The 23,193-nt window shown below is 40.2% G+C and overlaps 2 protein-coding genes across 2 annotated transcripts; both read right to left on the reverse strand.

Annotated features, from left to right (window-relative positions):
- Positions 1–6,261: 6,261 nt before the first annotated feature.
- CXCL9 (C-X-C motif chemokine ligand 9) lies at positions 6,262–12,448 on the reverse strand. The gene is made up of 4 exons (XM_041759371.1): positions 12,385–12,448; positions 10,265–10,391; positions 7,336–7,424; positions 6,262–6,317 (listed from the first exon to the last, which is right to left on the reverse strand). Exons 1-4 carry the CDS (start codon positions 12,446–12,448, stop codon positions 6,262–6,264), a joined length of 336 nt encoding a protein of 111 aa, XP_041615305.1.
- Positions 9,048–10,069, reverse strand: LOC121493472 (40S ribosomal protein SA-like). Its single transcript, XM_041759370.1, has one exon. The coding sequence runs from the start codon at positions 9,994–9,996 to the stop codon at positions 9,142–9,144; it is 855 nt and encodes a 284-aa protein (XP_041615304.1). The 5' UTR covers positions 9,997–10,069; the 3' UTR covers positions 9,048–9,141.
- Positions 12,449–23,193: the final 10,745 nt, after the last annotated feature.

The raw sequence follows: 23,193 nt of genomic DNA on the forward strand, positions 1-23,193 counted from the left end.
AGTGTGCCATGTGATTATTTTCACAAGTGTCTCAGTTTGGATGATAAATTATATGGATTCCCTACTTAAAGAAAGAACTGTATATCTTTCTCACTTCACAGTCCAAAGTGAGCACTCCTGCCTGGCAGCTCTGTCCTGAGTTCAGGGAACAGTTCTTATTGTTAAAATTTATGACAGGGTAGTCACAGTAGGTGGATTTCAGTAGTCCAGGAGCATTCTGGGATGGAGTACTGAGTGGGATGGGAAAGCAAGATTTGCATCATGAATTGGGTGGGAATCAGATGGGGATGAAGAGTGAGGGCAACAGCTGAATAAAAGAGCATCAGCAAAGCTGAAGACAGAAGTAAGCATGGTAAATTTAAACAATAGTGGTAAGAGTAGTTGAGATTAATTTGGGAAAGGCCTGGAAGAAAATGTAGGGTGAAACATATGTCATTTAAGTAAAAAAAAAAAAAAAACAATACATATTAAGTACTTCCTAGGTGTCAGGCACTGCTCTAGGCACTGTGGATACAGTGGTGAAGAGGAAATTTTCTGTAGTCAAGAAACTCAAATTAGTGTTTGTGGTGGGGTTGGGGGATAGGCAATAACTACATAAATATTTTTAAAAGATAATCTCAGATTGCGATGAGGTTTGATTTATCAGATTGTGATAAAAGAGAATGAAACAGACAATAGTTATTAGATCTTTAAAATTGTGTGTCCCTCTAGATAAAATTATAACAGGCGTCCTTTGCGTGTGTGTTTTATTTTTGTTAGTTTATTTTTTATTTTTTTTAAAGATTTTATTTATTTATTCATAAGAGACACAGAGAGAGGCAGAAACATAGAGGAGAAGCAGGCTCCCCCTAGGATCCCGGGATCATGACCTGAGCCAAAGGCAGACACTCAACCACTGAGCCACCCAGGCGTCCTTCTTTTGTTAGTTTATATTTGCATTCTTAGTGTTATCTTCCATATGAATTTCTTAGTAGGAATCTTTTTTTTTAATTTTTATTTATTTATGATAGACATACAGAGAGAGAGAGAGAGACAGGCAGAGGGAGAAGCAGGCTCCATGCACCGGGAGCCTGACGTGGGATTCGATCCCGGGTCTCCAGGATCGTGCCCTGGGCCAAAGGCAGGTGCCAAACCGCTGCGCCACCCAGGGATCCCTTAGTAGGAATCTTTTGAAGCCACTTGCCCATTTTGTGAAGGTTGGCTCAGTTAGCACTCTATTTTATAATCCTCATAATCCCGGTTGTAGTTTAGAGTTAGCCAGAGAAGATTGTACCCACATAAGTGGCAATCCATCATTTCAATGCACTGGAAGTGACTGAAGGACATATGTCAATGCCTTCCAGTTGTGGATGTCTTTTTTCTGCAGGAAATCTCCATGTAACACATGACCACCTGACAAATGCATCCAGTGAAGCTGCCAGTATCAACAGCTGAGTTCACAGATTTATAAAAACTCTTCAGCTTTCTTATTATTTAAATTTTTAAAAAAGATTTCATTTATTCCTGAAAGACACAGAAGCAGAGGCAGAGAGCAAAGCAGGCTCCCTGCAGGGAGCCTGATGTTGGGACTCCATCCCAGGACTCCAGGATCACGACCTGAGCCAAAGGCAGATGCTCAGCCACTGAGTCACCCAGGCACCTCTCTTTATTTTTATTTTTTTTTTAGAAAAAAAATGTTATGAATATTCTTGTTTCATCCACCCCAGAGGGTGCACACATCAACTTTGGAAAGCACTATAATAGAGAGGGTCTGGGGACAAGATGGCTATTTCATTAAGGTTGAGAAGGGACGGAGACTCTGTGAAGTGACATTTAAGCTGAAACTCAAATGATGAGGTAGGAACAGCCATGCAAAAAAAGTGGCACGGGTGTATCAGGGAAGCAGAGGCTATCTGAGTACTATGGGAATAAAAGGTTTACTATAGGAATCAGACTTTTCACAGATGAGGAAGGATCTTTGGGTATAAAAGCCTGGGAGAGTATTCAGGGAATTGGAGAAAGATTCACTGATCAATCCTTCAGAAGCGCTGGTACAGCTGAACAAGTCAGAGCTTTTAAGAAAATCCAAAAAGCCAAATCTGTTCAGCCTCCACGCTGGGACTGCTAGGGGCCTATAAGAAGCTGTTGCTTCTGTGTAAACTACTACCTCTGTGGGTGAACTTCCAAGTATTTGGTGGGGGGTTTGGGATCATAGTTAGTCACAAGGCCAGCAGTCATGAAGATGAACTGAACATGGAGGAGAACGAGGGCAAGCTGGAATCCTTGGGATAACACTGTGTCTGTCATTATACCTAATCAAGAGTAATGGCCATTTCCTCACTTCCACCTTCCAAATCTCACATAAGTGCCTCTTAGGTTAATTCTGAGCTAGAACCACACACAGAAGAAGATTCTGGCAAAGAGAGTTCCCAGGTTAACCAAGCTGATATAGCATAATCCAGCACAAGAGGGAACACCATATGCAAAGGCCTGAGAAGGAAATGAATTCAGTATGCTTGAGAGAGAAAGGTAAGGCTGAGGCTTACAAATGAAGGGGAGGATAAAGGGAGCATAGTCAGAAAAGCAAGCAGAGCGTAAACTCACATAGGGCTTTATAGGCCCTGGTGTGTTTGATTTAAACAGAAGTTACACCATTTTAAGCAAAAATGGTATTCTATGAGTTGTGTTTTGAATATTAAGGAAGCAAGATAAAAATAGATTAAAAGTCACAGGAAGAAAAATAGGATATTATAGTCTAGGAATGGGACAATAATGGTCTGGACTAGTAATATAAAAATGTAGATACAGAGAACTTGTCAGATGGGCTTTTTGTCTCGTTTTTCTTTTTTTCTTTTTTTAAAAGATTTTATTTATTTATTCATGAGAGACACAGAGAGAGGGGCAGAGACACAGGCAGAGGGAGAAGCAGGCTCCCTGCAGGGAGCCCAATTCAGGACTCGATCCCGGGACCCCAGGATCACGCCCTGGGCCGAAGGTGGATGCTCAACCACTGAGCCATCCAGGCATCCTTGTCTCATTTTTCCAACATTTTTTTCAGTTCTTGGAGGGTCTCTCTTGTGTATGAGATGTGGAACCCTCTGTTGCAAGGAAGGTATCACAGAGGTTAAGTGGTCAGGGAAGGTTGGGACTGACACTGAGTACTTTCTATGCATCAGATGTATGCTGGGTCTGTTCCTCACAACAATCCTGAATAAGGAAACTGATACACAGGGAGGTTAAATAGTGTACCTGAACCAAAGTCATATAGATAATAAATGGTGGGCTTCTGATCTTAACCCAGGTGTCTCCGAATCCAGAATCTTAGCTCTTGCCGCAGCATTCTGTATTCTCTCAGGTTAAGGCCCTTGTAGGTAGTCATGTCCACTGCTACCTGCCTAAATGTCACACCTTTCTGGCCAACTCTCAAGTGTACTTCAAATGGTCTTTCTACATTCTTTGTGTATTCTTAATCTTCTTAGTCCACACTGCATAATATTTCCAACCTAAGTTTCCTGGACTCTTAAAGAACTTATCCTATGTTTAGATCTCCACTGTAACTACTTGAGACTTTTTAATATTTAAATAGATATACTTTCAGGATATGGAAAAGAGGGCATCTTTTGTTTCCTGGGTGTATATCTCATTGGAATAGCATTATTGTTCAGAATTAGGAAATAAATTGCATTCTACATAATTCTTCAAAGTCAATGTTCCTATAATGCAACTGTCATATTTTCCATTGAAGTTTTTCTTCTTCCCCAAAGAGCTCTCTAAAGGACTTCTATGTCTTTATATCAAGTATAGCCTATCTGACATAGAAGAAAATGAATAAGGACATGTAATAATTACTGTTAAACATTAATAGTTGAGTACATGTTCAAGACATTAAAAAAAATCAGTATTTGTTTTCTGATCAATGATACCATTGTCTTTTAACAAAGAAAATATTTGAAAGTACAAGTTATATATGCTGCTACTGCTTTGAACTTAATAATTATTGCTTAGAGTATACATATATATATATATATATATAAAAATGATGAATGATTATCATGCCATATGTGTTATAGGTACTTAGTCAAAGTGGTCTCTAGCTATTTGTTATACACTATCCACTTTACTGTGAGACACATGGTAACTGGGTCACAAATTCTAATTATAGAATGTTTAGTTTTCAGGGGTTATACTGAAGGAGCTAGAGGGTTTCACAATTGGATACAGTGCTATTTGGATGGGATAACCTCTGGTCAGCATTAAAAATCACATGCAGTGTAAGAAGTGACAAAATCTGGCAAAGTAGGTGTGAGTTTAAATTCTGGCTAAAGATGTCCTCTCCTATACGATTCACTAAACCTCCTCTCCAAGAGGGTTTCCACGCCCTGTTGAAGTTCATTGGGCACCAGCAATACCTCCACTAACAGGATTTGCTGCTCCCTCTAGCTTTTGGTATTTTAAAACCCACCTTTCTTCATGAGAGCTGGTGTGGTAATTGATAGTCACAATACTTTACAAATTCTGAAACAGGTTAAAAGGACAATGAAATTTATTTTTATCTAAAATGAGTTTTCAAAAGGTACTTGGTTATCTTGTCAGACATAGAAAACTGAGGCTTGTCAGAGTACTGAAGGAATTTTTGTACTAGGTGGGGAAAGGTTGGACACCAAAGCCCCTTCCTACTGTAAGATTCTATGATTCTAGGTATTCTGCATTATTTTATGAAAACAGTTTAGAATATCCAGTGTTTTAAACATTTTCTTCCTATTTGTTGGAGAGATCAAGTTAACATCCTGTCATAAGGCAAGAATGCTGCATCACCCCCTATTCCTGTAGTGACAATGGCCTGAAGATAATAAATAAAAGAGGTTACCAGGGGTTAGAAAATATGGGCTAGCCAATGTAGCCAGATCCTTCTCTCAGGAGATGGTCTAGTTGCCCTACCTGTAAAAACTGCAACAGAGAAATTATTCAAAACCTAGTTTATGGTCTACTAGGCATGGTGATAGATTCAAGGAAATAAACTGTGGCCCCCCTGCCCTCAAGGAGCTGACAATCTGGTTAGAGAAATAGGAAAAAAAACATACAAAAAATAATTAGAAAAGAGTTATATGTTCACCTGTGTGGCACTGAACACAAACAAGCAAAATTGGAGTTTTAAGATAATTCAGGTGCCCAGAAGGTTTTATTTAAGAGGCAGGATTAAACTGAGCCAAAGACTGGGTCAAACGAGGATGAGTGGGGAGAAGAGGCATGCCTGAGGAGTACTGGGTAAAGAGTGAAAAAGAGTAGACTCAGGAGTAGAATGAGAGCATGACCTGTGTAGCAGAGACAGACAATGAATTGTGGTAGGACAGTGAGGAACAAGCTCGACAGAAGCAAAGGTGAACAATAAAAAATAAAATGGTAAGCCTGGACAGGCAAGATGGAGTACCATGTCCTCAAAAGCTGGATATTAGGTTCTGAAAGCCAGGTGCAAGTGTTTTTCAGTGGTGGTCCCCAGAAACATCCAGCATGAGTCTCTCAGATACACTTTGAGGCCTGTAGGCAGATTCAAATATAGATGCTGATGGCCATAGCAACTTGGTGAGATCCAGTTCAATTCCAAACTGCTTGGCCTACCAGGAGGTGGACAGGCTGGGGCTTGCTGACATGTGCCTCAGAATATTCTCTGGAAGCTGGAATTTGTGGCCTGGGAAGTGCAGGGCTGCTCTTCTAGGCAGCTGTTATGTGTGGGGATGTGACTGTGTATAGGAAGTGTTCTGTGCACATTTGTCCAGATTTGGGTGTTAAGATTGTGATTTTAAGCATGATGAAATTCAGTTAGTTGGCAGTGGAAGAACAAAATCAAACTATAGCCTTTAACAATTCTTAACATTTGGATTTTGAAAGCAACTTTCTAACTTTAATTACAATTTCAAAATAATGCTTAAAATTTTCTAGTCAAATAAAAAGCTTATATATTAAGATGCCATCCCCTTTTGGAATTATTTTAGCATAATTAAAAAGAACCTTTTTAGGGATCCCTGGGTGGTGCAGCGGTTTGGCGCCTGCCTTTGGCCCAGGGCGCGATCCTGGAGACCCGGGATCGAGTCCCACGTCGGGCTCCCGGTGCATGGAGCCTGCTTCTCCCTCTGCCTGTGTCTCTGAGCCTCTCTCTCCCTCTGTGACTATCATAAATAAATAAAAATTAAAAAAAAAAAAAAGAACCTTTTTAACACAAAGCACTTGGTAAAGTAGTTACTTATGTCATCTTCTTTTGATGAGGACGTTGAGATTTTTTAAGTTTTAAAACTTGCTTTTTTGATATTTTTCCCCTTTCTTTTGCTTTTTCTTTTGGCTGACTTATGAGGAGAAGGAAAACAAGAGTAATGTTTTTTTATCTTACCGTTTTTCCTTCCTTATATTGTATTTGAACTCTTCAGACTGTGGTGTTTGTTTTTTTTTTTTAATCTTCACTCTCAAAGGGGCTCCTTTTGATTCTCTCTACTTCACTGACCTTGAAGAGGAGGCCATAGCTTTCTAACTAGTCTTCTTTTGTCTATTTTCCTGGCTTATTACTGCCCTTACTCCAACTCTGCTTGTCTAAACTACAACCTTTTGAGGCTGGTATTATTATCATCCACTTTTTACAGAGGAGGGGACTAAGGCTTGGAAAAGGTGGCTTACCCAAAGTTGCACAGGAGGTATGTGGCAGAACCACTAGACCATCAGACTCCAGAAGCCAAGCAAGCTCCTGGCTTTGTTCTACTTTTCTACCTCAATCTCTTCACTCCCTTCACACAAACTCCAGCCACAATTCTTGAGGCTCCCTGAACACAGAAAGCTCTCTCATGAGTCATGAGTCTTTTTTATACTGTCCTTACTCTCTTGGTGAAATACTTAACCTTCAAGACTCTAATCATATGAAAAATTTTGCCTAACACTTTTCTCCCTGCCCTTCCTGGCAAGTGGAAGGATTGCTCCTTTTTCTACAATCTTCAAGATTCTGATACATATCTTTATTTTATATTCCTCACATTGTACTATAATTACTTGTTAGCACATTTGCTATAGCAGGAAGGGACTATAGCTTATTACCTTTCCATCTTCAGCGTCTACTTTTTAATTCAATACATATATATTGTACTGAATAAGAAAGACTAGCTCCCTCTCCTCATGGAACACACCTCTAGTGCAGGACATAGATAAGTGATACTATATACAGGAACATAATTTTACTTCACAGTGATGACATTATTCTAGGAAAAAGTAGGAGCACAATAATATTTTTTAAAAATGTATCCTTAAAGGAACTACATGGATTTCTTGTCTTCTAAAGTTAACTTATAAATGAAAGAAAATTTTGTTCCTCCTGGTCACTAACCTGTTTTTCCCAGTCTTTAATTAATTCTTTCACATCTGCTGAATCTGGGTTTAGACATGTTTGATGCCCATTATTCATAGTCGCACTGCCAAGGAAATAGCAACAGATTTTTTTAACTTTCAATAATTGAAATGTCTCACCTTAACCCCAGAATTCAATCCCCTAATTAGAATGTATTTGTGTCATCCAAATAAGCATCTGAGACTTCCAGTCTTCCTTCCTGTTTTTTTGGTGGCGTTTTTCAGTGAATGATGAGACTTAGGTAAATTTCTAGGATAGTGTACAACTCTAATTTTATTTTATTTATCGTGTTTTTTTTAAAAAGATTATTTATTTATTTTTTCATGGAAGACACACAGAGAGAGAGAGAGAGGCAGAGACACAGGCAGAGGGAGAAGCAGGCTCAATGCAGGGAGCCTGACGTGGGACTCGATCCTGGGTCTCCAGGATCACGCCCTAGGCTGAAGGCAGTGCTAAACTGCTAAGCCACCCAGGCTGCCCCACAACCCTAATTTTAAAAATCGAACAGATATATGCAATGACAGTTTATGTCTACAGATAATACTAGTTATGGTGTGTTGAAAACATTTATGTTTAAGTGAAGTACCAAAATAAAAAGTTATAAATCTGGCTATTTTTTCCCCAGAAACAATGAAAATCAGCATGAATTTTACTAAATTTTCTAATGAAATTCCCTAAAACATACAATGGTTTTCTAAAACATGATTAGCAGACTGATTGAATATTTTAAATTACTTATAGCAGACTGTCCAGGGATAATTTAAATTTTTTTTCTTTCATTTCTCCATATAATCTGAGAGTAAGAATAACCATTTTATATATCAGTCTTAACTTAGGTTTCAAAAGACTGAAACTAGGAATTCTAATCTTCAAAAAGTATTTTTTTAAAATATTTTATTTATTTATTGAGACAGAGAGAGAGAAAGAGAGAGAGGCAGAGACACAGGCAGAGGGAGAAGCAGGCTCCACGCAGGGTGCCGGACGTGGGACTCGATCCCAGGTCTCCAGAATCACAACACGGGCTGCAGGCGGCACCAAACCGCTGCGCCACCGGGGCTGCCCTTCAAAAAGTATTTTTAAGGTTTTATTTAAATTCTAATTAACATATAGCATAATATTAGTTTTGGGTATACAATGTAGTGATTCAACACTTCCATACTACACCCTGTGAAAGTTTATTATTAATAGGAAAGAACTAAAGACATAATATGGCCACAGTAGCAGTTTGATTTCAATAGCAAAAACTTGGCAATAATTTACATTTAGGCATTGCTCATATAGATTATGATACATTCATATGATGGAATAGAATTTGGCCATTAGGAATGACATTATTAGAAAAAATGGTATTACAGAAGATTTACTAACATGAGAAAATGTTCATAATATAGTGTTAATGAAAAAGCAGGCTAGAAAAGAGTATGTAGCCTATAATTTTATTTTTATGTTTATATATATATATTATGTATGTATATATATGCTGTATCTGTATATATACACAGATGCAAATGAGGGAGATTTGGAAGACTATAGGCCAAGGGGTGACCAGTATCTGTCACTGGTGGTAGAAATATAAAGGATTTGTATTTTCTTCTTTTAACTGCATTAAATATTTTCTACATGCTTGGTGATATAGTATCCTTGGTTTTATTTATTTATTTATTTATTTATTTATTAATTATTTTTTTTTAGAAACTGTTTATTTTCCGTCAACCTTATTTCCATTCTGTTCCTTCTGTGGAAGCGCAGCTTAAGACCACTCAGTGGTTGTTCCTACCCAATCAGTGGCCTGAGCAGTGGGAGCTGCAGACCAATCTTCTGGCTGGCTGAGCACTCCAGTCTTCAATAGGGAACTGCTGAATAGGCACAGAGGGCACCTGCACGCCTTCAGACCAGTCTGCAACTTCAGGCTGAGTAGCAGTGAACTCAGGAGCTTGAGCCGTCCATTCACCCTGAAATTCCTCCTTAGTTACAGCCTTTTCAGCAGCAGGCTGTTCTTCCTTTTCAATCTCTTCAGGATCTCTGTAGAAGTAGAGATCAGGCATGACTTCCCATGGGTGCTCACGGGAAATGGTGCCACGCATGCGCAGGACTTCCCGGGCTAGCATCCACCACATCAGACCCACTGAGTGAGCTCCCTTGTTGTTGCAAGGGATGGCAATGTCCACATAGCGCAGAGGAGAGTCTGTGTTACACAGAACAATGGTAGGCAGGTTAACGTAAGATGCCTCTGTGAGAGGCTGGTGGTCAGCCCTGGGATCAGTAACCACCAGAAGCCTTGGCTCTCGGAAGGCTGCCTGGATCTGGTTAGTGAAGGTTCTAGGAGTGAAGCGGCCAGCAATAGGAGTGGCTCCAGTAGCAGCAGCAAATTTCAGCACAGCTCGCTGGCCAGTATTCCTAGATGATATAACACTGACATCAGCTGGATTTTCAATGGCAACAATGGCACGAGCTGCCAACAGAAGCTTCTCCCAGGTTCTCTTCAGATTTATGATGTAGATACCATCACTTTTCCTTTTGTAGATGTACTGTTCCATTTGGAAGTCAAGGTTGATGCCACCTAAGTGGGTTCCTGCTGCAAGGAATTTGAGGACATCCTCCTCCTTCATTTGCAGAACATCAAGGGCTCCGGACATTGTTAAAGTTTCCCTTTAAGTTACGATGGGAACGCAAAATAATGCCATATGGACCCTTCCCTGGGTAGCGCGGAAAGGCGTATCCTTAGTTTTAATGTTTACTAGATATTCCTTGTTGTTTAGAAGAAAAGAAGTAGACCACACTTATGGAGGGACAACTATCTGAATTTTAAGTGTCTATATAGGCAAGTGTTCTAAGGGTGATATTCACACTAAATTTGATGTTCTGCCAACATGGTGCATATATGTTGGATGAGTTTTTACTTACATGATTTCAGTTTTTTCACAAGAAGAGCTTGGGGCGAATTGTTTAATGTCCTTTAGGAATTTTGACTGGATTGTTCCTTGGCTGGTGGTGATGCAGGAACAGCATCTATTCCTCATTATTGGGGTTCCTAAAAGAAAAAAAGGTAGAACACATTGATTTAAGGCAATGTCTCAATTTAGGTGATCCATCAAAATGATACATTTGATTTAGTCATGATCATTACTGTCTTTTATTGAGTATGTTTGTTGGGGAATGTGATTTAAAAAAACCAAGTTACCACCAATTGACCTGTGAGCTGGACCTTGGCACTTGGGAGACACCTCTTCCTCTCCCCTGTCCTTAGAATGTGGGTTCCATTTGCCTTCCTGGCTCCCAGAGCCTGCTCCAAGGCCTTAGCTTTGAGATGGTGACATGATGTTGAAAATAACCTGCACTGTATACATGACGAAGCCCAATTAGGGCCTCTTTAAAAGTTTTTAAGATTTGGTGGGCGGGTGCAGGGATCCATTCGTTTTGTTGCTGCACAAGACATATGCTGCACAAGTCTCATATGTAAGTTCCCTTTGCTATTAGTAAAACTGCCACCTACCAACCTGGAGTGGTCTGTCTCTTTTTTTGGTCTCTCCCTGATCTCTGAGTAAGGGGGCCAGTTTTAGATTATACTAAAAAAGCCCCTGAGAGAGTATGAACCTACGCTGTTAATCATTATCACAAACTTTTGAAAGAAGTATTATCTCCATTTTATAGATAAAGAAGCTAAGATTCAAAGAAGTTATGTAAAGAACAAAGTCATTCAGCATTTAGAGGGCAGGTACAGGGTTTCAGCTCAGGTTTTTTTGAGTCCAAATATATTGCATTGCTCTTAACTACCATATCTTATCACTGTAGGAAAGGAGATTTACACAATATTTAATAAATACCAGGTCAGACACACAAATACCTGATTTCTGTGTGCTATGTGGGCCACAATTTCTTAAGCAACTCCCAAAGCCATTTATTGTCTGACCTTAGTAGAATGGAGTTGGTGTTGGTTTGGACAGAAAGCTCTACTCAGAATAACCAATTATAACCACCAACCTCATCCTCCCTACTGCCTTGCTTTTCTTTTTTATCTTTTTTTTTTAAAGATTTAAACCTTTTTTTAAAATTTTTATTTATTTATGATAGTCACACACACACAGAGAGGAGAGAGAGAGGCAGAGACACAGGCAGAGGGAGAAGCAGGCTCCATGCACTGGGATCCCGGCGTGGGATTCGATCCCAGATCTCCAGGATTGCGCCCTGGGCCAAAGGCAGATTCCAAACCGCTGCGCCACTCAGGGATCCCTGCCTTGCTTTTCAATAGTACTTTAAACTCTTAAAAACTTTTTGAAATATACTATCTTCATTCCCTAATTCTTTAATTTGTTCAACATACATTTACTCAGTGCTTATCATACGCTATGTGTTGTGTGGTAGGTAGAAAAAGCCTAATTATAAAATCTACATTTGGGGGATCCCTGAGTGGCTCAGTGGTTTAGCGCCTGCCTTTGGCTCAGGGTGTGAGCCTGGAGACCTGGGATCAAGTCCCATGTCGGGCTCCCTGCATGGAGCCTGCTTCTCCCTCTGCCTGTGTCTCTATCTCTCTCTGTGTGTGTGTGTGTGTGTGTGTGTGTCTCATGAATAAATAAAATCTTTTATTAAAAAAATAAAATAAAATCTACATTTCACAGCTGAGGAAACACATCTAGAAAAGTTCAGTAATTTGCCCAAAGGTAGTAAACAGACCTCTCTGATTATTGGACCCTTAATTGGTTAATTACAGATATACTTACCAAGAAACAATATCAGGGTTACAAAAATAATTTAAGAGACAAACTCTTTGATCTCATTACCATCCAGTTCAACATTCATTGAACACTTACTACATGCTAGGAATTCACATACCTGGTCTGAGAAGATTTATGTTTGGCTTAGCAGGCCTCAGATATGAACTTTGGATAATGAATTACATCACTGAGAAGCTTTAATGAATTACTCATATCACTTTCTGATGTATGCAGTCAACTTTATTGGGCAAATCAAGAGACTTTTATAGCAATTTGCATCTCTGACTTTCCTATCCTAATGTAACTCAAAACCTTGACCTCCAATCAGAGTCAGGAAGATGATACTCAACAAAAGAGGAACACCACCTTTCTTCATATCAGTAGAATGGAGTTCTACTGATTCACTCCTGTATTGTATTTCAAACCTGAGAATTTCTTTAGAGAACATGCTCTTGGAATCATATTTATTTGGGAAGTCCACTTCCCTCCTAAACTCTGATGGGCTGGTGTTCTTGGCTGACTTAGCTAACCTGACCACAAACTTAACTGTGTTGGGGGAAACCCAACTCTCAGATCCAAGGGAATTTCTGCATGTTTTATTTCCATTTCACATAAATGGGTAGTTTATAGTAAGGATATGAAATGAGCATCATTGGCAGCCTTTAGCCCACTTGTAGCTGCTCACCTGGGTGAAGAATAGGTTACATAATAAATATAATATTATACAACAAGGGTTGGAGTATTGTTTCCGAATGGAAAATACTAAAGTCCAGATAAATAATATATTTTCCCAATACTTTTAATATTTAAACAATATCCTTCTGTATAATAAATAGCTACATTTATTTTTTTCTCTATCAATCTTAAACAATCAGCATCTTAATTTCCCCAGGGACCAAGTCATTTTCTACTGTAAGCTCATTTTTAAAAAAATATTTTGTTTATTTATTTGGGGGGCAGGCAGAGAGCATGAGCAGGGGCAGGGGCAGAGGGAGAGTGAGAAGCAGACTCCTTGCTGAGCAGGGAAGCAAATATGGGGCTTGATCCAAGGACCCTGGGATCATGACCTGAGCCGAAGGCAGATGTTCAACCAACTGAGCCACCCAGGTGCCCCTCATTTTGTTTTTTTTCTATTACTGCTGCTGCAGTTTATTATTTTTTAAATGGCTAAACTAGTTAGTATAGAGAGCAGTGGAAAAAAAGACAAATGAGACCACAACAAACTTAGAAATTTTTATACATCAAAGAAAATGATAAGAGTAAAAACAGAACTTATGGAATGGGAGAAAATAATTTCAAATCACCTATCTGATAAGGAGTTAATATCCAAGGAACTTCTGTACACAACAACAAAAAAACCCCACACAACTGGATTAAAAAGTGGGCAAAAGGGATCCCTGGGTGGCGCAGCGGTTTGGCGCCTGCCTTTCGCCCAAGGCGCGATCCTGGAGACCCGGGATCGAATCCCACGTCGGGCTCCCGGTGCATGGAGCCTGCTTCTCCCTCTGCCTGTGTGTCTGCCTCTCTCTCTCTCTCTCTCTCTGTGACTATCATAAATAAATAAAAATTAAAAAAATTTAAAAAAAAGTGGGCAAAGACTTGAATAGACATTGCTCTAAAGAAAATATACAAATGGCCCATAAACACATGAAAAGATGCTCAACATGACTAATCATTAGGGAAAAGCAAATGAAAACCACAGCAGATATCATCTCATACCCATCAGGATGCCACTATCAAAAACCCAAAAAATCACAAGTGTTGGATGGAAAGGAGTGTGCAGCCATTATGGAAAACAATATGGAGTTTTCTTAAAAAATTAAAAATTGAATTATCATTTGATCTAGCAATCCCACTTCTGGGAATATGTACAAAGGAATATGGAGCAGGATCTTGAAGAGATATTTGCACATGCATGTTCATATCAGCATTATTCAGAATAGTTAAGAGGCACAGCAACCCAAATGTTCATAGACATTTGAATGGATAAAGAAAATGTAGTATCTACATGCAGTAGATTATGTTCTCTTAAAAAAGGAAATCTTGTCAAATGCTACAAAATGGATGAAGCTTGAGGATATTATGCTAAGTGAAATAAGCCAGTCACAAAAGGACAAATACTCATATGAAAAATCTAAAGTCAAATCTTAGAAACTGAAATTGGGAAGGTGATTGCAAAGGGCTGGGGGAAAGGGTGAGGTGAAATTCTTACTGGGTGTAGAGTTTCAGTGTCACAAGATCAAAAAATTCTAGAGATCTGTTGTATAACTGAGTATACTAAACAGTACTGAACAGTACACTTTAAAATGGTTAAGATAAATTTGATGTTAAGTGTTTTATTTATTTATTTTTAAAGATTTTATTTATTCACTGTGAGATTATTCTCTGTGTGTGAGACACAGAGAGAGAGAGAGGCAGAGAGACAGGCAGAGGGAGAAGCAGGCTCCACGCAAGCAAGGAGCCCAAAGTGGGACTCGATCCCGGAATTCCAGGATCACACCCTGGGTCAAAGCAGGCGCAGAACCGCTGAGCCACCCAGGCATCCATAAGTGTTTTATTTTAACCACAATAATAAAATAAAAAAGGAGTAAAGGATCTGTTACATGCAATGTGGACCCAAATTAAAAATAACTAAAACAGAAGTGTATTTCTCCCTGACAGAGGCAGGTGAAACTAGGGTTGTTGTTTTTTTCCCCCTAAAGATTTTATTTATTCATGAGACAGAGACAGAGAGAGAGAGAGAGAAAGAGAGAGAGAGAGAGAGAGAGAGGCAGAGGGAGAAGCAGGCTCTATGCAGGGAACCTGATGTGGGACTCAATCCCAGTCTCCAGGATCATGCCCTGGGCTGAAGGCAGGCGCTAAACCGCTGAGCCACCCAGGCTGCCCTGAAACTAGGGTTTATACGGTGGTTCTCCTTCATTGTACTCTCCCAGGCTCCTTCTATCATCTGCTCTATTGCCACTGCTAGGTTGGTGTCTCCATGCACATGGCTCAAACGGGCTTGCCACCATGCCCACTTTCCAAGGACAGGATGGTGGGAAGGCAGAAAAAGGTCTTAAAATGTTCCTTAGTTTCAGACCTATCCTGGAAGTTGCTCTCATCACTTCCCATGGACCAGAATTTATGAGTATGGCCACACTAGCTGCATAGGAAATTAGGAAATGTGATGTTTACTCTGTTTGATCCACTAAAATTAGGAGGTTCCATTACTGCAAAACATTTCTTTTTTTTAAAGTTGTAATTTAAATTCCAGTTAGCATACAGTGTGATATTAATTAAGTATATAGTATAGTGATTCAGGATAGTGATTCAATAATTCCATACATCACCTGGTGCTCAACACGAGGGCACTCCTTAATCCCTATCACCTATTCAATCCATTCCTCACCCACCTTCCTTCTGGTAACTCTCAGTTTGTTCTCTATAGTTGAGTCTGTTTCTCGGTTTGCCTCTCTTTTTTCTCCCTTTGCTCATTTGTTTTATTGTTTAAATTCCGTTTGAGTGAAATCATACAGGATTTATCTTTCCCTGACTTATTTCGCATAGCATAATATTCTCTAGTTCCATCCATGTTGTTGCAAATGGCAAGATTTCATTCTTTTTTATGGCCAAATAACATTCCATAGTATACATATACCTCATTAAAAAAATCCATCCATCACTTTATATAAATAAATAATTAATAAATAAGACTTTGTTGGGTAGGATTAAACTTCAGTGGGCTACTAATCAGTGTATTATCTAAGATCTTTTAAGTCTGCCCAAGGACGAAATTTGGCCCCTTGTGGGCAATCTCTTTCCTCACCCCTTTGAGAATGCATGTTGTAGGATAATGGGGAACAGGGAACATATATTACCATTTTCTGTAACATGGTGTACAGTTTTGGATGGAGTTTTAGATTATTAATGCACAAATATTCTTTGAAGAAAACTGTAGTGACCATTGATACAGCTTATTCACTCAGTTATGCTTAATCTTGGTAATGACTGTGGCCATGCATAGAGTGGAGTTGGCTTTAGGTCTCAGCTTTGCTACCTAATGACTGCAAAATACAACCACAAGCCTCAGTTGCATCTGCAAATAAAACTATGCCAACAAGTCATTGCCAACTACAAAGTACCAGAAGGCTAGAGAGATTTTTTTCTAGCAAAGAAAGGGAGATGGAAATTTCTTAGGATAAATACTAAGGTCCAGCATGGCTTGCCCTTGCCTACCCTTTGGACTGTTCCTGCATTACTCTGCTCCCACACCCCTTCTTCCCTCCATTCTTCAAAAGGGTCAATGCCTCCTTCCCATTGCGCTGTTTTCTGCTCATGCGGCTTCCCCACCTCAAATGCTATGTCTGCTCTGCCTTCTTCCCCTACAGGCAGTCCTACCCACCTTAGATACCCAGGTTGGCATTTCCCCGGGGAAGGCCTTCCTGACCAGCCCCGCCCCCGCCTCCTCAAGATCCCACGTATGCTCTCACAGCGCCACGTGCTGACATCGACGGCAGTGTGACCTTCGCCTGCAATCCTGTGGCCCAATCTCCTCCGACTGCAATAGCAGGTTACACTTTCGAGGATCCACGCAGGTCCCAGCGCCCGGCGCGCACACACACACTCGCGGCCCGCCTCGACGCCGCGCATGCGTAGCGCCGCCAGGCTCCTCGGGGGCGGGGGACTGTCAGACCAGCTGACCTCCCTGGGGGCTGAGGTGCACGCATTGCGCATGCCCAGACCGCCGGCTTCCAGAACTTTCGGTGGGGGCGGGACGGGCGCTGCGGTTGCCGCTCGTGCTGCCGCTGGCTTCGTTGCTGCCCGCGCTGATTCCGCCGGAGGAGCACGAGGAGAGAAAGGTAGTGGTTGCTCTTTGGGATCTCTCCGCTCTGGTCCCCGTCCGGCCCACAGACGGCTGAGCCCGGGGATGCGTTTCCTCGAGGGGCAGCGGGGCCTGTGTCGCGGTTTCCACACGAGGCTCGGTTGACGCGGGAAGGGCCTGGTTACCGGGTCTGCGGCCGCTGGGCGAGATGTAGGAGGGCCCTTTATGGTGACTGGGACAAGGTGTTCGCGGTAGGAGGAGAGAGGTGCCAGGGTCCTGGGGCAGGAGCCCCTGAGGCTCACCTTGTGTCTGTCTTTCTTTTTTTTTTCACCGTGTTTCTTACACAGAAAGGGCTAATTTATTCTGTGAACGGACTTAACAGGAGGCCCGGCTGAGTGGCCGGACTAGTCCGTGCGAAGCGAGGGCGGGCCGGTGTGACCTGTAGAGACCCCGAGGGCGAGGGCCGCGGCCCGCAGCCGGCCTGTGCCGTCTTGTGGTAACCTTGCCGCCTTGCGAAAGTTAAAGTTATCCGGTATCTTGAAAGCTCTGAGAAAAAAACTTCTCTGCCTGGGCAGGCCAGAGAAAATCCCATTAAAGTGGCATTTATGGATAAATAGGGCTTTTAGGAGAAACAGAAACCCAGCAGGAGGATATTGCAGGCATTTCTCACAGCCCTGGGAAAGGAGCCAAGGGTTCTCCGCGCTCTGAAATCACTAACTTCTCACTTTCCCTTTGAGCATAGTTTTAACCTGTTCTGTCTCAATAAATTCTCATCAGCATTTGGTTCCCCAAAGCACCAAATGCTGATGTAACCCTCAAGAGCCTTGCAGAGCAGGATTATGTTTTCACGTGTGCTCCCGGACTTCCCCCTTTTCGTCTTTTTGGTTATGGAATGAGTGTGGTCTCTTTAATTCTGTACAGTTTTACGGACTCTATCACAGTGAGAATAGGTCTTCCTTTTACTTTTGAAAGGGGAAGTTTCTTTCAAAATGAAATTCCCAGGCCTGTTTGAATTTCTTGCAGGGTGGACTTCCCCTTCTCTCAGCAGCTATTGCTGTTATTAAAGAATGCTCATTTGAGGAGGGTTTATTTCTTGCAAGTCTCAGAAGCCACTACTTAGCCTTCTGATTTTTATTTTTTCCTTTTCCCCCCCATGCAGAGATTCCTTCTTCCTTCCCAAATATTAGGGGATGGTATAGTGTCTGCAGACAAATCATAGTTGTAAGGGGTTTCAAGTCTTGTCCACTTCTCAGATAACAAAGAGAAGAACAAATTCTTCTTTCACTCATTTTTTTTTATCTAAAGCTGAAGGACTAGGCTAAATCTGACAGTAAACTATCCTGAGAGGAAATGTTAGGACATCATTTAAAGGACAGCTGTGGCTGAATGCTAGCAGTAACACAACATTTTTGCTCTGTGATAGTCTGATGACGTGTTACCACAGTTATTAGGAAGCCCCTAATTTGAAGAAAAGTTAACCTGAAGAGGGAGAAAATAGTTTTGTTTAAAAATATTTATTTAAAGTGATTAAAATTCCTATATAGGTAACTTTACAAGAAAAAAAATCCATGTTCTTGAGACCTTTCATTTACTGTTTATCGTTCATTTATTTCATTCACCGAGCTTTTATTGCAATTTTAGACTTTGAAAACAAAGTATGAACAATAATCTCTGCCCTCAAACTGTTCACAGTTTAGTGTGGGGGAAAGTAGCATGCAAATTACTGACTATTGTAGAGGAAGTGGTATGATAAGGGATGATACTCAGTTTTTTTTTATAAATTTATTTTTTATTGGTGTTCAATTTGCCACCATATAGAATAACACCCAGTGCTCATCCCATCAAGTGCCCCCCTCAGTGCCCATCACCCAGTCTCCCCCACCCCCCGCCCACCTCCCTTTCTACCACCCCTAGTTCGTTTCCCAGACTTAGGAGTCTCTCATGTTCTGTCTCCCTTTCTGATATTTCCCACTCATTTTTTCTCCTTTCCCCTTTATTCTCTTTCACTATTTTTTATATTCCTCAAATGAATGAGACCATATAATGTTTGTCCTTCTCCAACTGACTTATTTCACTCAGCATAATACCCTCCAGGTGGGTATTTGTCATTTCTAACGGCTGAGTAAAATGCCATTGTATACATAGACCACAGCTTCTTTATCCATTCATCTTTCAATGGAGGGATTATACTCAGTTTATTGGAAGTGCAGAAAAGATCACAGCTCTGGTGGTATTAAGTCTGGAAGGGAGAGTTGGTTGGAATTTATTAGAAGAAGGTGGTTGGGGAGGCATTTTGAGCAGGATGCCTGAGGAAAAGGATGCCAAATTTTGGAAACTGCAAGAACTTTGGTAAGGGTGAAGGGTACAATGATAAAGTTGGATCTGTGAGAAATGAGGCTAGAAATACAACAATAATCAGAGGAGGGAGGGCCTTGTAAATCCCTCTGCATTAAGCAAACCTTGAAGAATTCTAACCAAGGGAGTGAGATGAGATTCACAACACATATGTACACCTATATCCACATCTGACTCTAGTCACTAAACAATATCTTTAATCTTATTTTGCATAAACATTTCATTATATTTGCATAGTTTATATATTTAAAAAATATTTTTATGCTCGTAGTCTGTTCTCTGAGCACTGGAGTTGATTTTGCTGGAGTTGTTTCTATTTCATTAGTTCAAAAAATATTTTATTTTTTCAAAGATTTTACTCTCAAAAAAAAAAGATTTTACTCTCTTGGGATATTTTCCCTTTTTTGGAAGTATTGAGACAAGGGTTAAAAACATTTGTATATATATTATATATATATATATAGTTTTTAAAAGATTTTATTTATTAATGAGAGACAGAGAGAGAGAGAGAGGGAGAGAGGGGCAGAGGCATAGGCAGAGGGAGAAGCAGGCTCCATTCAAGGAGCCCGACACGGGACTGGATCCCGGGACTCCAGCATCACGCCCTGGGCCGAACGCAGGCACCAAATCGCTGAGCCACCCAGGGATCCCTCATTTTTATATTTTCTGTAACATTTTGACAGGTTACTTGCCAGAAAGATTAATTTTGTGATGCCCCATCTATATGTAGATGTACCAGTTTTCCAATTCCTTTGTCATTTGTGATTACTTCTGTTTATTTAGGGCATGAAACTTGGCTCTTGAGATCAGTGTTTATTCAGTTTGTGTAGGCTTAATACCTGCTGCTTCTGTCTTTTCAAGATCACTTGTCAAGTGGAGTCAGAGTATTGACTTTATAAACATTTGTCAGTTCTTTACATATTTTGAATAGGAAGCTTTAATCTATTTTTAGTTAAAGTATTTGCTTTTTTGGGCAGCCCTGGTGGCTCAGCGGTTTAGCGCTGCCTTCAGACCAACCACTCAGTGGCTCAACCACTGAGCAACTCAGGCCCCCCTCACTAAATGTTTTTGAGATTTCATCCATGTCCTGTTGGAAGAGTGTCTCGTTCATTTTAATTGCTCTGTTTAATTCTGTTGCATGGCTTCCCACAAATATATTCAGCTAATGGACATTTTGATTTTTTCCCCCTTTTAGGCTAAATTGAATGTTGCTGTTGGGAATATTCTTGTGTGTATCTTTTGGTGCACATATATATGTGTTTCTGTTGAGTGTTTTATTAGGAGTGGAATTGCTGGTTCATAGAGTGTGTGTATAATCACACCCCTAGCTTCCACCAGCAGTGAATGAGAGTTTCATTGACCCTACATTCCCATTTATATTTAGTACCATTAGGCTCATTGCCTTATATTTTTTGTTTTTAATCGTTTAGAAATTTTTCATTTTTACATAGTATTTCTGTTTATTTCTGTAGTGTATGCATATTCTCTTTCTTCCTTTCTTTCTTCTTTTAAGTAAGCTCCACACCCAACATGGGGTTTGAACTCACAACACAGGGATCAAGAGTTGCATGCTGTGCTGACTGAACAGGTACCCCTATTGTGTGTAGGTATTGAATAGTTGATTATTTCAAACTATAAATTACTGTCTGATACTGTATAAAGAATGGGTCTAAAATGTTCTTTAATTTTCAAGTTTTTATTTAAATTTCAGTTAACATATAGTGTAATATTAGTTTTGGGAGTAGAATTTAGTGATTCATCACTTACATATAATACCCAGTGCTCATCCAAGTGCCCTCCTGAATACCCATCACTTATTCAATCCGTCTTCCCACCCTCACCTCTAGCAACCCTCAGTTCTGTATAGTTAAGAGTCTGTTCTATGGGTTGCTTCTCTTTTCCCCACCATTTATCAGTTGTGTTTCTTAAATTCCACATGTGAGTGAAGTCATAGGTATTTGTATTTCTCTGAATTAATTCACCTCACATAATACACTCTAGCTCCATCCATGTTCTTGCAAATGGCAAAGATGTCATTCTTTTTTTATGGCTGAGTAATATTCCACTCTGTATGTATGTATGTATATATACCGTAACTTTTTTATCCATTCATCAGTCGGTGAACATCTGGGCTCTTTCCATAATTTGGCTACTGTTGACAAAACTAAGCGGCAACCTTCAGAATAGGAGAAGATATTTGTAGTTGACCTATCTGGTTAAGGGTTAGTATCCAAAATCTATAAAGAACCTGCTGAACTCAACACCCCCCAAACAAATAATCATTAGGAAATTGGCAGAAGACATAAATACACACATTTATAGCAGCATTATCAGCAATAGCCAAATTATGGGTTTAAGTTTCTTGATCTCCAAATTAATACCAAAGTTTGTTAAATAGTGATTTTTCTCTGGTTACCATCAGATAGTTGCTGGATCTGGAGTCATCTGAAGGCTTGGTTGTGCTAGACATCCAAAATAGCATCACAAGTGACTTCTATGTGGCCTTTTTGCCCAGCAGTATAGCCCAGGTATTAAATGGCCCCTGAAGACTTCTCCATGTAGGCTCTCTCTCCAGCAATACAGCCTAGGCAGCAGCAATTCCTCCACCTTCTCCACCTTTACCCTCCATTCTTTCTTCTCCTTTTTCTTTTTCTCTTCTTCCTCTTTTTCACTATTAGTTATACCATTTTTCTATATTTCTTCATACTGCTTCACTTTACTGTCTAATGTCGTTTCATTTTAGCCTAAAGGACTCCCTTTAACATTCCTTGTAGGGCAAGTCTAATATAATGAATGCCTTTAGCTCCTATTTATCTGGAAATTATATCTCCTTCATTTCTCCTTCATTATTAAAGGGTAGATACAAAATTCTTAGTTGATAGATTTTTTTCCTTTCAGCATCTTAAATCTGTACTCCTATTCCTTCCAGCCTCTTATCATTTCTGATGAGAAATTGGCTGTTAATCTTATTGAAGATCCCTTGTGTGTGAGGAGTCCCTTCTCTCTTGATGTTTTCAGGAATCTCTCTTTGTTTCTGAGTTTTGGTTAACTATTGTGTGAATCTCTTTGAGTTTGTCCGTCTTGGGAATTCATTGAGCTTTTTGGATGTGTGGATTCATGTAGTCCATCAGATTTGGTAAATTTTCTGTTGTTATTTATGCAGTTATTCTCTCAGCTGCTTTTCATCTCTTTCTGGGCTTTGCATTATTAGTATATTGGTTCATTTGATGGTATTCTAGGTCCCTTAGGCTGTGTTCACTTTTGTTCATTTTTTTTTCTCTTTGTTCCTCAGACTCAATTTCAGTTGTCCTATTTTCAGATTGCTGATTCTTTGGCTAGCTCACAACTGCTGGTGAATACCTCTAGTGTATTTTTCTTTTTTTTTTTTAATTTTTATTTATTTATGATAGTCACAGAGAGAGAGAGAGAGAGGCAGAGACACAGGCAGAGGGAGAAGCAGGCTCCATGCACCGGGAGCCTGATGTGGGATTCGATCCCGGGTCTCCAGGATCGCGCCCTGGGCCAAAGGCAAGCGCCAAACCACTGCACCACCCAGGGATCCCCCTCTAGTGTATTTTTCATTTCAGTTTTTTTACTTATCAGCTCCAGAATTTGTTTGGTTCCTTTTTTTTTTTTTTTTAAAGATTTTCTTTATTTATTCATGAGAGACAGAGAGGCAGAGACACAGGCAGAGAGAGAAGCAGGCTCCATGCAGGGAGCCCGATGTGGGACTTGATCCCAGGACTCCAGGACCACGCCCTGAGCCAAAAACAGGCACTAAACTGCTGAGCCATCCAGGGATCCCCTGTTTGCTTCCTTTTTATAATTTGTGTGTCTTTTTTTATTTTTTATTTTTATTTTATTTTATTTTTAAAAATTTATTTATGATAGTCACACAGAGAGAGAGGCAGAGACACAGGCAGGGGGAGAAGCAGGCTCCATGCACTGGGAGCCTGACGTGGGAC

The sequence above is a fragment of the Vulpes lagopus genome, chromosome 6, assembly GCF_018345385.1.
Source record: "Vulpes lagopus strain Blue_001 chromosome 6, ASM1834538v1, whole genome shotgun sequence".
In the NCBI taxonomy this organism is placed as follows: Eukaryota; Metazoa; Chordata; class Mammalia; order Carnivora; family Canidae; genus Vulpes; species Vulpes lagopus.